Raw genomic sequence first — 13,783 nt, forward strand, 5'->3', positions numbered from 1 at the left:
TCCTGGAGTTTTACCGCAGTAGGAGTTATTAATGAAACAGTGAAAGGTCCCTCTCAACATGGCTGGAGGGGTCTTAGGGACAGGGTCTTGAGATATACCTGGTCACCTGGAGAAGAGGAGGAGGATGTAGAATGCCTGATGAGTCTGGAAAGGGGAGCGTTTGGTTAGTCAGGGTTTGAAGGAGATGACGGGCATAATTAAGTGTTGGGATATAATCAGCAAGTGCTAGTGATGGGTCTGGTAAGTTAGAAAACAAGAGAGGTCATCCATACATCAACTCAAAGGGAGTTAAATTTAATGGTTTTTGGAGTGTCGAGCAAAGCCGCATGAGAGCTAAAGGGAGGAGGGTAATCCAATTTTGCTTGAGCTCTATTGAGAGTTTAGTTAGTTGAGTTTTAATTAACCCATTGGCTCATTGTACCTTGCCTGATGATTGAGATTGATAGGGGATGTGTAGTTTCCAGTGTATGTTGAGTGTCTCTGTTACCTGTCGGGTGATCTGAGAGATGAAGGCAGGTCCATTGTCTGATTGAATGGAATGTGGAAGGCCAAATTGAGGAATGATTTCTGTTAGGAGCACATGAACTACAGCAGCTGCTCCTTCTGACCTGCAGGGAAAGGCCTCTATCCACCCCATGAAAGTATCTACCAAGGTTAAGAGGTATTTAACCTTTTTTACAGGTGGCATATGTGTGAAATTGATTTGCCAATCTTCCCCTGGTAGTTGTCCCCTGGACTGGTGAGTTTTTGTGTGTGTTTGAAAGCCACCTTGGGGACTGGTGGTTGAGCAAATGGGACAGGCCTATGTTATTGTCTGTGTGTGTGTGTTGCTAAGGATGGGTGGTATAGAAAAGGCCTGAGAAGTTGCAGGAGGGGTTGGGTTCCTATATGGAGTGAGTTATGTATGTCAGTGAGGAGAGGAGTTATTTGATCATCAGGTATGACATGGCATCCCCGATATAGAAGCCAATCATTTCTTAGTGTAGCACCCTTTTCCATGTATTTGGCCTTTTCCTGAGAATAGTTAGGCTTTAAGGGTGGAAGGATTAACAACTGATTTTGGCTTTGGGGAACACATTGTTGTGCCATGTTGCAGGCAGTTTGATCTGCTCTATTGTTTCCCTGAGCTATAGGAGAGGAAGAGGATTGATGTCCTTTAAAATGAATGACACCCAATTGTGTTGGGAGGTGGCCACTTGGAGAAGGGCATGTATTAGACGTCCATTAATAATGGGTGTCCCTTTTGTGGTCATAAAGCCTCTTTCTCTCCAAGTGGAATTATGAGAGTGTAGGATGTGGTATGCATATTTGGAGTCAGTATAAATATTGCCTCGCCTGTTGTGAGCTAAGGTAAGAGCTTGGGTGAGTGCAATTAATTCTGCTTGTTGAGAGGTAGTGTTGTGTGGGAGTGCGTTAGCCTCAATGGTCTGTGTGAAAGAATCTATTGCATATCCTGCCCCCTTCTGGCCAGGCACATGGGTGGAAATTGAGCTGCCATCAATAAAACCATGTGAGTTCTGGATCTGAGATAGCCTCTGAGGAGACATTAGGGAGGAAGGGAAGAAGGTTTTCCATTGTTTCTGTGCAGAGTGGTAGAGGATCTGAACAGCCTCAGGAAGAAGAGTGGCTGGGTTAAGGGAGGGGCAGAACTGAAGAGAGAAAGATGAGTTTTCTATAAAAGTGGTATGGAAGAGCTGTAGCCTAGAGGGGGGCAGGTGTGAGAGGCTATAATGAGTGAGTAAGTCCTGTAAGTGATGGGGGAACTTTACTGTTGTTGGTTGGCCAAAGGTAAGTTTGGAACTTTCTTGGGCTAAGAGAGAAGCGGCCACCAGAGCATGTAAACATGTAGGCCAGCCTTGAACTGTGTAATCAAGCTGTTTAGACAGGTAGGTGACTGGAACAAAGTGTGATCCTATGCTTTGTCCTAGAATTCCCAAAGCCAATCCTATTTGTTCAGTGACATACAGAGTGAATGGCTTTTGAAGATCTGGGAGAGCCAGTGCTGGGACAGAGAGGATAGCGGCCTGAAGCTTGAGAAATGGTCCCTTGATAGAAGTGTTTTTTATAGGTTCATTTGGGTCTCCCTTGGGAGCATCATACAGAGGTTTAGCAAATAGACTGAAGTTTGCTATCCATAAGTGGAGAAAGCCTGTGAGCCCCAGGAAAGACAGGATCTCAGCCTTGGAGGAGGGGATGGGAAGGTCCCGAATAAGTTGTTTACAGTCCAAGGTGATCTCTCATTGCTGATATGAGATCTTAACCCCAAGGTATTGTACTGTGAGTTGGGAGAGCTGGGCCTTGTCCCTGAAGACTTGGTACCCCTTTTTATGTAAGAAATTAAGAAATGAGGCCATGTGTTGCTGGGAGAGTGTGAAGGTGGGGCTGTACAAAAGTAAGTCATCTACATATTGGAGTAGCTTAGAGGGAGACAGGTTTAATTTTAAGAGGTCAGTAGCCAAGGCCTCTCTAAAGAGGTGTGGACTATCCCAGAAACTCTGTGGAAGAACTGTCCAAATAAGTTATTGAGAGTGCCCCATATCAGGGTCAGTCCATGTGAAAGCAAAAAGATTTTCTGAGTTGGGGTGTAGGGAGATGGTGAAAAAGGCATCTTTGAGGTCTAGAACCATGAAATAATGTGAAGAGGAGGGGATGTGGGACAATAACGTGTAGGGGTTGGGAACAACAGGGTGTAAAGGAGGTAAAGCAGAATTGATGGCTCTTAAGTCTTGTACTAATTGGTAGGAACCATTTGTTTTTAAAACTGGAAGAATAGGAGTGTTGTAGGGGGAGTGAGTTGGTCTGAGAAGTCCCTTGTCAAGTAGACTGGTAATTACAGACTTTAATCCTTTTAAATGTTTTAAGACTAAAGGGTATTGGGGAACATTTGGAAATTGAGTGATATCTTTGAGAGAGGTCTGAATGGGAGGGTGATATTTAGCCGCAGAAGGGGTGGAAGTGTCCCAGACTGAGGGGTTAATATAAAGCTCCCTAGGAGAGGGTGAAGTTAGATTGGGAGTTGAGTCTGTCAGGGGGGCAGCCAGGAGCAGCAGAATACCAGTAGGGTCTGAATTGGCTGAGTGAAGAGTGAGTGACGCCCTGAATTTAGTTAAAATATCTCTCCCTAAGATGGGGGTAGGGCAGCTAGGAATAACCAAGAAGCTATTTGAAAATGTACTGCCCAGCAGAGAACAAGCTAGGGGTGGTGTACTTAGTGGGCTTGAGGGTATTCCCTGAACTCCCATGATAGTTACTGTGGAGGGACGTGTAGGGCCTGAGTACTGTGGTCAGGCTGAATAGGTAGCCCCTGTATCAAGTAAAAATGAAATAGGCCTACCTGAGACGCTGACAGTTACCCTAGGCTCATTGAGAGTGATGGCCATGGGGGCTGTGGATGACCCTGGGCACCATCAATCCTCCATCACCAGGCTGACGAGCTCTGATAGAGATGTCTCCACACCTGCTGACTGGGTTTGAGGAGGGGATGGCCTCTTACCTCTTTGGCAAAAGGGACAGCCAACCTTCCAGTGACCCATCTGTTTGCAGTCAGGACAAGGGCCAGGCGGTGGCTTAGGATTGGGACATTCTTTAACCCAGTGTCCAGTCTGATTACACTTAAAGCAGGCCCCAGGAGGCCCATCATGAGTAAACATCCTTTTGTAGGATGGTGGTTTACCCCGTAGGGCTGCTGCCAGCATCTGGTAATTGGCCACCTTTTGTTGCTTTGCTTGTTCTTCACAGTGATTGAACACCTTAAAAGCAACATTGAAGAGCTCAGTTTATGTGGCCTGGGGGCCCTCCTCGACCCTTTTTAGTTTTCTCCTGATTTCAGGGGCAGACTGTGAAATAAAATGGGTGTTAATAACAATCTTGCCTGCCTGAGAGGTGGGATCAATTTTGGTATTTTTTGAAGAGCATCAGCCAACCTAGAAAGAAACTGTGTTGGATTTTCTTGGGGGTCCCTGAGTTATTTCCCTAATTTTATCAAAATTAACTGTCTTTTGTGAAATTCTCTTTAAGCCTTCTCTGAGACAAACAATCATATAGTCTCAGAGATCTCTGCCTAGGTCTCCATCCTGGTAAGTCCAATCAGGTTGAGTATCTGGCACTGCCTGGGTGCCCACTAGTTTAGTTGGATCTGTGGCATGAAGATTATCCGCTGCTGCCTGGGCTGCCCTCCAGACCCTCTGGCATTCCTCTCGGGAGAGAGTAGTTGAAAGAATTCTATAAATATCCCACCAGGTCATATCATAAGACTGAGTAAGGTAGCGAAATTCTTTGATATAAAAATTGGGATCAGAGAAAAAGGAGCCTAGGCAATTTTCAATTTGAGAAAGGTCAGAGAAAGAGAAGGGAACACATACTCTAACAATGCCCTCAGTCCCAGCTACCTCTCAGAGGGGCATCTGTGTGGCCAGGGCGGATGGTGGAAGGGTGGGATAGTGAGAACGAGTGTGGGGCAGGGAGATGTGGGGTGGTGGGGATGGGGTAGGAAGAGGTAAAGGAGGGTCACAAGATGGTGGAGGAGGAGGGTCACAAGATGGCAGATAAGGCCCATGGGGTGAGGTAGAAGGAGACAAAGGAGAAGTACAAGATGGTGGGGGAAAAGAAGCACAGGACAAGGCAGAAGAAGAGTTTGGGGGGTTATAAGGTGGGGGAAGTGTGAGTGGTGAGTGATCAGCTGGATCGAATGTTTTGGAATCAGAAAGAGTAGAATTGGGAAGGGTGGACTGCAAAGTTCGGGCTAGGAGTACTTGAGGAGAACAGGTTTGACAGAGGGAGGGTCGAGAGCGTAGGTAGAAAAAGGCTTGTATGTAGGGGATTTCTGAGCATTTGCCATTGCTGTGACAGAAGTTGTGTAAATTGTGCAGTATATTGAAATCAAAAGTGCCATTTTTAGGCCATTGAAACCCATTTTCTAATTTATACTGAGGCCAATCCTGATTACAATAGAAAACAAGTCTTTTTGGCTTAAAGCCTGGTCCCAACAATCTGAGGAGTTTGAGTTGTGCCAGGAGGCAGCCCAGAGGCATTGAGGGAGGGGGTTTGGATTGTTGGGCTCCCAAGTTAGAATGGGTGAGGAGGAGGCAGCTCCCTGGGAGAGGGACAAAGGGGAGAAGCATCCTTGTCCCCTTTGACAATCTCCAAGTGAGTCTCCCAGAGGGAGAGAACGAGAGGAGCTGGGCCAGTGGGACATCTCCCAGGGGCACAGTCCTGGGTCCAGAGGCCGTGGAGGATTCTCTGACCAAGCACTTGGATTTCTGAGAAGTCCCCAGAGGGAGAGAGAATGAGACAGAGAACCCAACAAGAGGGAGGCTGAACTCCCTATTCACCCAGACATTGGTGACCGGTGTGGATGTGTAGAGTCAGCAATGGCAAAGGTAGAAAGCCCTGGAGGGTCCTGGCAATGGCAGATATGGTCCATCCAATGGTGATGGCCAAAAGGTCAATCAACCCCATCCCATGGGGGATCATCCATTAATGGACCATCTACCATCCAAGTCACAGCACCAGAAATGTCAGGTAAAAGGGCTGAAGACCAAGACCAGACCAGGCCACAATAAGCCTTTATTGGGGAATAGATCTGCCAGGCTGTCTCTGAACAAAGGAGAGACAAAAGCAATATGGCTGGGACAGGGAGAGTCTTTTATAGAGACTGGGGTGGGACTTGTAGGAGCTGAGGCAGGGTTGAGTGAAATAGTGATTAGGGAGTGGAGGAGCCGGTGATGTCACTAGGTGGTAGGAGGTGAGCTAGTATTAGGTTACTCTCTAGGTGGAACCAGGGGCATGCTGGGAAGAAGGGTTTGTTCTTTGGTGGGAGCAACCATCTTGGCATGATGTCACACAGGGGAGGGGGCAAGGCATGGTAGGAAGAGGGCAGCTACTATCCATAATAGCTGCTGAGGTAGTGGGAGACCTATCAATGACCAACAGGATGATAATACCAAGAGAGAAAAATACCCCAAAGCAAGAGTTAACCAGCTAAATAGATCAATTGATTGTGGCTTCTCTATCAGGTGGGCCATCTGGATCTGATTGTTCCAAACTCTAAGATGTAAAGCTATGTATTTGCTTTTAAATAAAGACTTCCAGCTTGTTTCTTTGACAGACAAGGTGAAGAGCTTAGAATGGGGAAAGGGTGTGGTGGAATATGCCTACAATCCCAGCCCAGCATCTGAGGCCAGCCTAGGCTACATAGTGAGTTCAAAGACATTCTAAATTACACAGGGAGACACTGTATCAAAAGATAAATAAATAAAAGCTGGGAGGTTCTCACAGAGGAGGATTTTGCCATACAGATTTAAGTTCAGAAGGAACTTCTGATAGTTTGTTTACCAAACAGGAAGTTACTAAGGGCTATTTTTAGTTTGTTCTTAGGCAGTGGAGGCCATAAAGAAAAACGGAGGATCAAGTACCTGCAATATTCCATAAGTTCAAGAAATGCTCTAACTTGAATTTTAGTCATAAGTCTAAGATAAGTTTGGATAGTGTTCCCGCATGGTGGATCTGACAGATGACTCCAGGCTCTTGTGTGTGAGGAGAAATCAAGTGCAAGCATACATCCGATGGTAAAAGAAAAGCAGTTACATTTATTGAAGATCACAAGAAGATCAGTGCCAGCAAAAACTAAAAGGGTGGCACAAACAGAACAGTGATGTCCAGAACACAGGGAAATATAAAGCACTCACAGCACACAGCTAGCTATACCAGGCTTTCAGATTTTTAAAGGAAATCCACCCCAGTTTGTATGCCTCTCATTGAGTCTTTAGATCAACAGGAGCGACTGACAGGGTGCTGAGTAATCTCAGGTGCTTTCTGTGAGCATGTGTGTCACAGAATTCAATCTGATTAAATCATAAACATGAGATCCAGTCCATATTTATGAACGATTAATAAGTTTCCAGTGGGGAAATGGTTATTGAAGGTCAGGCTGGCCTGGGGCTTCAAGGACTTCCTGGGTCTTTGTTATTTTGTTTTCTGCTGCTCTCAGAACAACAGAAGGATGGGGCCTGCCCAAACTCAAGTGAGTGGGAGGGGCTGGTCTCCCAGCCCCCCATTGTACTACCTACACTAGATAGTATTTGTCTCTTCTGAAAGCAGAAAGACTTATTTTGTGGATAAGCCAGGACCTAGATAATGTACCACCTCTTGTGAGAATTAAAGTTTATTTCAATACGTGTTACTATTATAGACAGCTATATTAGATAGAAATATTACAGCAGTCAGATAGGGCTAGGCCTTCGAGAGAGTAGGACAAAGGCGAAACACATCCCAACTGCAACCAGAGACACCTCTGGTGGAGACCTGCCTCAAAACCAACACAAAATGACCAGGCCTGCATAATTCCTCAAAAGACAAACACCAAGCTAATGAAATCTGGATAGACATTAATCACCCTGTGGGTGTCCAAGGCCCCTGGATCCATCGTTTCCTAGGAAAGTCTTTGTTCTTTCCATACACATTTATTATGTGACTTGTTTCCCCATTGGATCACTGTAACCTAAGTGACTATACTTGTAGCCTTATTGGTTAATCATAGCTGTACCCCATGTTGTACCTACATCCCTGTAAAATGTCACTGTAAAGTGGGGTCCCCAGCTAACCACTCAGGTCCCACTCAGGAGCTATCCTCTCAATAAATATTTTCCTACTCTTAACATCCATTGTTCCTAGAATTCATTCTTCGATTCTAGAAACCATGAACTCAGCATATCAGATAACAAGATTGGAAGATATAATATTTTCATATTTCATCTCTTGTATCATATAGGCCCCAATAAGCCAGTCATTGTAACAAATACATTGAGTCCTTGTTAGATGAAGAAATAGAAAAAAGTGAATCTTCTATATATTGAATCACAGTAGAATTCCAAGGAAATTACGGTGTTCAAAAGCAGGTGTAAAAGTGAAAGTTGCTCACAACCCTCACTTAATTCATGAGGCAGTATTGTCCAAGTACATTATTGGTTTTTTAAATGGAAACTAACAAATTTTTTTTTTCACAAATATTGACAGTCTTTGTCTATGTCAGACCCCAGCCCAGGCAGAAGAGAAAAAAACTTCCCAGGCAACACAGTTACACATCCTTCAAGTGCAAAAGATAGCAGGAAGCCAAGGCCTGGATTTGAGACAAACACCTGCAGGTCCAGATACCCCTGGAGACCACCAGACTCCCTCCACCCCAGAACAAAAGACTTGCTCCACTCTGAGACAAAAATTTCCCACTCCTCTTGGCACTACCCCTCCCCTACCCAAACTCCCCTAAAAAGTTTCCCTTGCTCAAGCCCCCAGACTAAAAGGCTTTGTTGCCCTTGACTCATCTCACCCAGGTTGGAAATAAAACCTCTCTTGTTGCTTCATTTTTACCTGTTCTGGTGGTCTCATTCATACCTCAGTTTACCCTAACAGTCTACAGGAATATTAAGAAAATTTAAAAAATTTAAAGCCATATAAGTGTACTACTAGGAACTACTTGAATTCAGTTGGTACCATTAATAGTAAAATGTTTATAATTGATACCACTACAAATCTTGGTATTGTCATGGGCTGGGGCTGAGGATCCCCAAGGCTGAAGTAAGCAATTTAACCACTTTAACATAAGGTTGCAGGTTTGCTGACTCCCCTCATGGAAAAATTTTCAGGACATGTCAGTAAAAGAGGCATGAGGAAGATTTATTAGAAGTAGATATTGGATGCACTCAAGAGCGGAGTGTGGGTGCTCACAGAAATGAGGCACCAGGCCGGGAATTTAGCTCAGTGATTTCGCTGCCTGCTGCACAAACACAAGGACCGGAGTTTGATCCTCGGTACCAAAATAAGGGAAATGAGGCATCATACAGTTGGGGATCTTTTCTGTGTTTGGGGAGGTGAAAATCTGTAAAATTTGACAATCTAGTCTTAGTCTTGGAGGGTGGGAGAGCATGGCCCACCCTTAGTGAGTGATTCTTATGAGAAATACCAAAAGGGTGGTCCCTCCATGGGTGGAGGAGGATCATTTGCAAGTAAAAGGAATGGGCATCCAGATCCTTTGCAGCTGAAAGGGAGTTTCCCAGGTTTGCTGTTTTGGAAGAAGGGGCAAAAAGTAAATAAAAAAGGTTTGTGTTCTGAAGCTGCAGTTTTTCTTTAAAGTACAATTTGTAAAATATTTCCATCTCCTTTCTACCTAACTTTATTTCTTCTATCCTACCTCAGTATTACAAATTTCTTTATCCTTGTCAGGTTCTGTATAGCTCTATCATTGTCTGTGGAGTTTATTCACAGGTAAGGTTCAAGAGGTACAAGGGTTAGTGCATGGAATAGTCCCTGATTTATTAGGCACCCTTTCGTCAGAGTAAGTAAGGCTCCAGGTGTCAGAAAGTGCTTGAGTAATTTAGGAAGCAATTGAAAAAGGTCTATCGGGGTGCTGGGGGGTGTTGCTCAGTGGTAGAGTGCTTATTGAGCATGTATGAGGACCTGGGTTCCATCAGCATCCCCAAGACAGGGAGAGAATCAATCAGAATTCTAGTGGGGGGCCAGGGATTTAGCTCAGCAGCACAGTGCCTGCCTGGCAAGTGTGAGGTCCTGAGTTCAAGCCCCAGTACCAAAAAAAAAAATTCTAGTGGGGTCAGTGCTTTTGATCTTTGCCACATCTGGAAAACAAGAAGCCTATAGAGTGTCAGGAATTTCACAAAGTTATATATCTGTTTGTGTATGAAATTTAAGTTTACTGGGCCTGGTGGTGCACAGCTGTAATTCTGTGAGGTAAGAGTTCATGACCAGGCTGGACTAGCTAGTGAGCTACCAAGACCAACCTGAGCCACATAATGAGACCCTGTCTCAAAAAAGATAATTGTCAGGTAAAAAGGCCCAAAACCAAGACCAGACCAAGCCACAATAAGCCTTTATTAGGGGAATAGATCTGCCAGGCTGTCTCTGAACAAAGGAGAGACAAAAGCAATATGGCTGGGACAGGGAGAGTCTTTTATAGAGACTGGGGTGGGACTTGTAGGGGCTGAGGGGGGGTTGAGTGAGGTAGTGACTAGGGAATGGGGGAGTCGGTGATGTCACTAGGTAGTAGGAAGTGAGCGAGTATTAGGTTACTCTCTAGGGGGGACCAGGGGCATGCTGGGAAGAAGGGTTTGTTCTTTGGTGGGAGCAACCATCTTGGCATGATGTCACACAGCGGAGGGGGCAAGGCACAATAGGAAAAGGGCAGCTACTATCCATAATAGCTGCTGAGGTAGTGGGAGACCTATCATTCCAGGCTTTTGTTTTATGATAGTTGGGGGAAGGTCTCTTCTTCTGGAGCTGCATCCTGCTGACAAGGGGTGAAGATTAGGGCTAGACCTGGATCTGATGAGGCCCATGGTGAGTGGGGACCTCTTTCTTTTGCCGTACTGGCTGGTACCCTGCCAAGATGAACTCTGTGACTGATAGGTGAATGCCCTCAATCGTTCCTGCAAGGAATTTTGAAAACAGCGAAACAGGCATGGTCCAAAACAGAGAATTAAACAGATAATACTGAGGGGTTCCAAGAGTCGTAATAGCCAGGGGAGCCATGAGCTCCAGGAACCAAATGTACCCCACCATTGATTAGTACCTTGGGGGGCATATCTATCTGGCCCATTAAGTTTTAATTTTTTTCATTTGACATGTAATTTTTTTATTCATTATTTACATAGGTTTTACAGAGACAGCTGGATGTTTAGGGGCTCATCTGTTATAGAAGTAAGAGATCATAGCTCCTGATCTAAGGGCCCATGTGTCATGTCCTTGCTCTTAGAGAATAAGTGGAAAAGTGATAAACACAATTTATATAATCTTTATAATCCTTTTTTTTTTTTTTTTTGGAATATGAAAGGTGTATGTAACTGAGCAAATGTCTTTTGAAGGCCAACATACCAATGAGTGTAGTGTTACTATGAACCTGACTTGTCCTTTAAATTCAAGGCCGTGAAAACACACATTTTAGGTTGATAGCTCCAGCAAAGCCATGGAATAGTTGTGTAAAGGACAGTTTTATTCCTGTATCTCTCAGTTTTTGGAGGCCTCCTAGATATATTTAAAAATAAAGAGAACTGATAACCTCAACAAGGACACTGACCAATTTAAGGCAATCAAGTGTAACATAAAAGGCTTGATCTTTTTAGACACGGGTAGGTATCCAGGAAATATGAGCACAATGAGAGAAGAGGCAGCATAAACAGAGAACAAGGATGTACATTTTTTTAAAAGGAATAAATCTTGTAGCTGCTTGGTATAGAACTTATCCTGACTGTGGCTGATAAGCAGGTGATTTTTTCCCAATACTCTTACTTTATGGTTTTTTGGGGGGGTTTTGTTTTTGATCACTATATGATAGTTAATTAGTTATCACAGAATCAGAAAAACACTTATGTAAAAGGAGAGATCTGGAGACCAGTGGTTTCTAGGATTGGACACCACCTGTAAAGAACTTATTTTAACTTTTCTGAAAAGAATCTATATTCACTTGTAGCTAATTAAAGATTTTTCCATCTATTTAGTACCCAAAGTTTTGTCTTTTTGAAATGGCTGTGTCATGAGTGAACCAAAAGATTTTAATGGGTGGGCTATGTCTTAATTTTTCTGAAGTCTAGCTTTATTATTATGTCATTGTTTTACATCTCTTTTGGTTATTTTTTCTGCTGGGTGTTTAAGACCAAGTCAAAGCGAGGCCTGTGTCAATCAATATGAACCTCTTGTTATCTATTAAGATCAGTTAAGTCTCCCCAGGCCATTACTTTGGAACCATGTATAGTGCCTCTCTGCTTTTCTGTCAGTGTCAGCTGTCAGGATGGGTCATGGCCTTGCTTGACCAAGTTGTTTTCAGTGAAAGCATTGGAGATTTTTTCTTGGTGACCCTCCTTTGGCACACAGTACATTGTCCTCTGGTGTCCAGCAATCTCCCAGTTTAGGAGGTTGAGTGACTTACCAAAGATGTAGGACCCTGTAGAGAAGGTTCCCTCATGTCCTGGAACTTTGTTGACCTTGAGGGGCCAGGGCCAAAATATTGGCTGTCCTCATAGCCCAATTACCTTTTAGTTTTGGTCTCCAAACTTCAGTTGTTGAACACCCAGAAGAGAAGGTCAACAGCCTTAGCATTGTAACAAGAGTAATGAACTTAACTATTATAATTTTACCTGAATAACAAGCATTTTTGGAATTTAAAATATAGAGAACTGTTACTGTTATCAGTCATGGTTGTTTTTTAGTAGTTGAATTCCTGTAGAATATTAACAGAAAAAGAGCCACAAATAATATTTTAACATGACAATTATGATGACTTTACCTTTGTAACACATTTAAATGTCCATCTTTATATAAAAAGCCATTGTTAAACACTTATTTTTTAAAAAAAACACCAAAAGTTTTTACCTAAATTATAATATTTTTAAAAATAAATAACCAAAATTATTATCTTTTGATAGGATACCATCTAAAGAAAATATCTCAGCCCATATATGTATCTGTTGTCATAAATAGCTGGAGTGTATGAAAAGGCAAATACCTGAATCAGAAAGAGGTTATTATCATAAACAAATATTAGAAAACCTGTACAGTCAGAAAGTATAAATACATTTAGTACATTTAGTGCACCAGAAAAAAAAAAACCTTGTTATTGTTGTTTTTACAGGATATTTAGTCCTTTGAAAATGACCAGTGTAAGCATACCATAATAACATATTTAGAATTTATTCCTTTGATGACAACTGATGTAAACATAGTATAATAATATATTTAAGTAATATTTATTTCTGTAAGTCTTTCATAAGGCTATGAAAACTATCGGGTCAGTCTGTTGTAAGATGAAAACTGTTGAGGTCCCCCTAGTGAACAAAGACTGGAAAATATTTCCATGCGGCTGCTCCTTTGTTCACCAAGGGGAGCATGCGTTGAACTTAATAACCTTTATCTATAAACAAAACAGCTGTATGATTGGACAAAAAACAAAGATACAAGACAATTTATAAAACTAGAGTGCACTCAAATATATTTAGCTCAATGGAATTAAAATATCTTTATAATTTTAGGTTTATAATTATAAATAAGAATATTTAGAACTTTTCATGTCAATTAACAGATCTCTTGCAGAATTAGAATCAGAAGGAATGAAAACTCTATTCCTGCAAACCTTTATAACAAACTTAAAACCAACAAGCAAACATATATATTTCCTTCACAAATCACTTTTGCACACCTTCTTGACATACCTGGGCCTTTTGGTCTTGTCCTTTTAACCAGACATATAAAATCCTTTTATATCAAAAATATATCTTTTACTTATAGCTTTTTTAATATTTTGTCTCTGACTCACTATAAACCTTTCATGAGGCAGAGAGTCATATAGTCTCTGTGGCCTCTGTCTGCCTAGCCTAGCTGAGAGTCCCATTGTGGAAAATTTTTTGATATAGACATCAGGATTAGAGAAGGAGCCTAAGCATTTTTTAATTTGAGAAAGATCAAAGAAAGAGAATGGCACATGTACTCTAACAATGCCCTCAGTCCTGGCAACCTCTCAGAGAGGCATCTGTGTGGGTGGGGCCGATGTTGGAAGGGTGGGTAGTGAGAATGGGTGCAGGGAGATGGTGGGGATGGGGGAGGAGGAGGTAAAGGAGGGTCAGAAGATGGCGGAGAAGGGCCATGTGGTGAGGTGGAAGGAGACAAAGGAGAGGTACAAGATGGCAGAGGAGGACAGTCACAAGATGGTGGGGGAGAAGAAGCACCAGAAGAGGCAGGAAGGTTTAGAGGGTTATAAGGTGGGGGAAGTGTGAGTGGTGAGTGATCA

At 43.0% G+C, this 13,783-nt stretch overlaps 1 protein-coding gene across 1 annotated transcript in view; it reads right to left on the minus strand.

Annotated features, from left to right (window-relative positions):
* Positions 1-3,637, minus strand: part of Emb (embigin) — a 69,945-nt gene extending 66,308 nt beyond the window's left edge. The window contains exon 1 of the mRNA XM_087189224.1: positions 3,494-3,637. Coding sequence (XP_087045350.1) covers positions 3,494-3,637 — 144 coding nt within the window. The remainder of the gene's footprint in view (positions 1-3,493) is intronic.
* Between the last annotated feature and the right edge of the window lie 10,146 nt (positions 3,638-13,783).

Source organism: Heterocephalus glaber, unplaced genomic scaffold (genome assembly GCF_053883595.1).
Source record: "Heterocephalus glaber isolate CG9 unplaced genomic scaffold, H.glaber_assembly_v1.0 deba00001538, whole genome shotgun sequence".
In the NCBI taxonomy this organism is placed as follows: Eukaryota; Metazoa; Chordata; class Mammalia; order Rodentia; family Bathyergidae; genus Heterocephalus; species Heterocephalus glaber.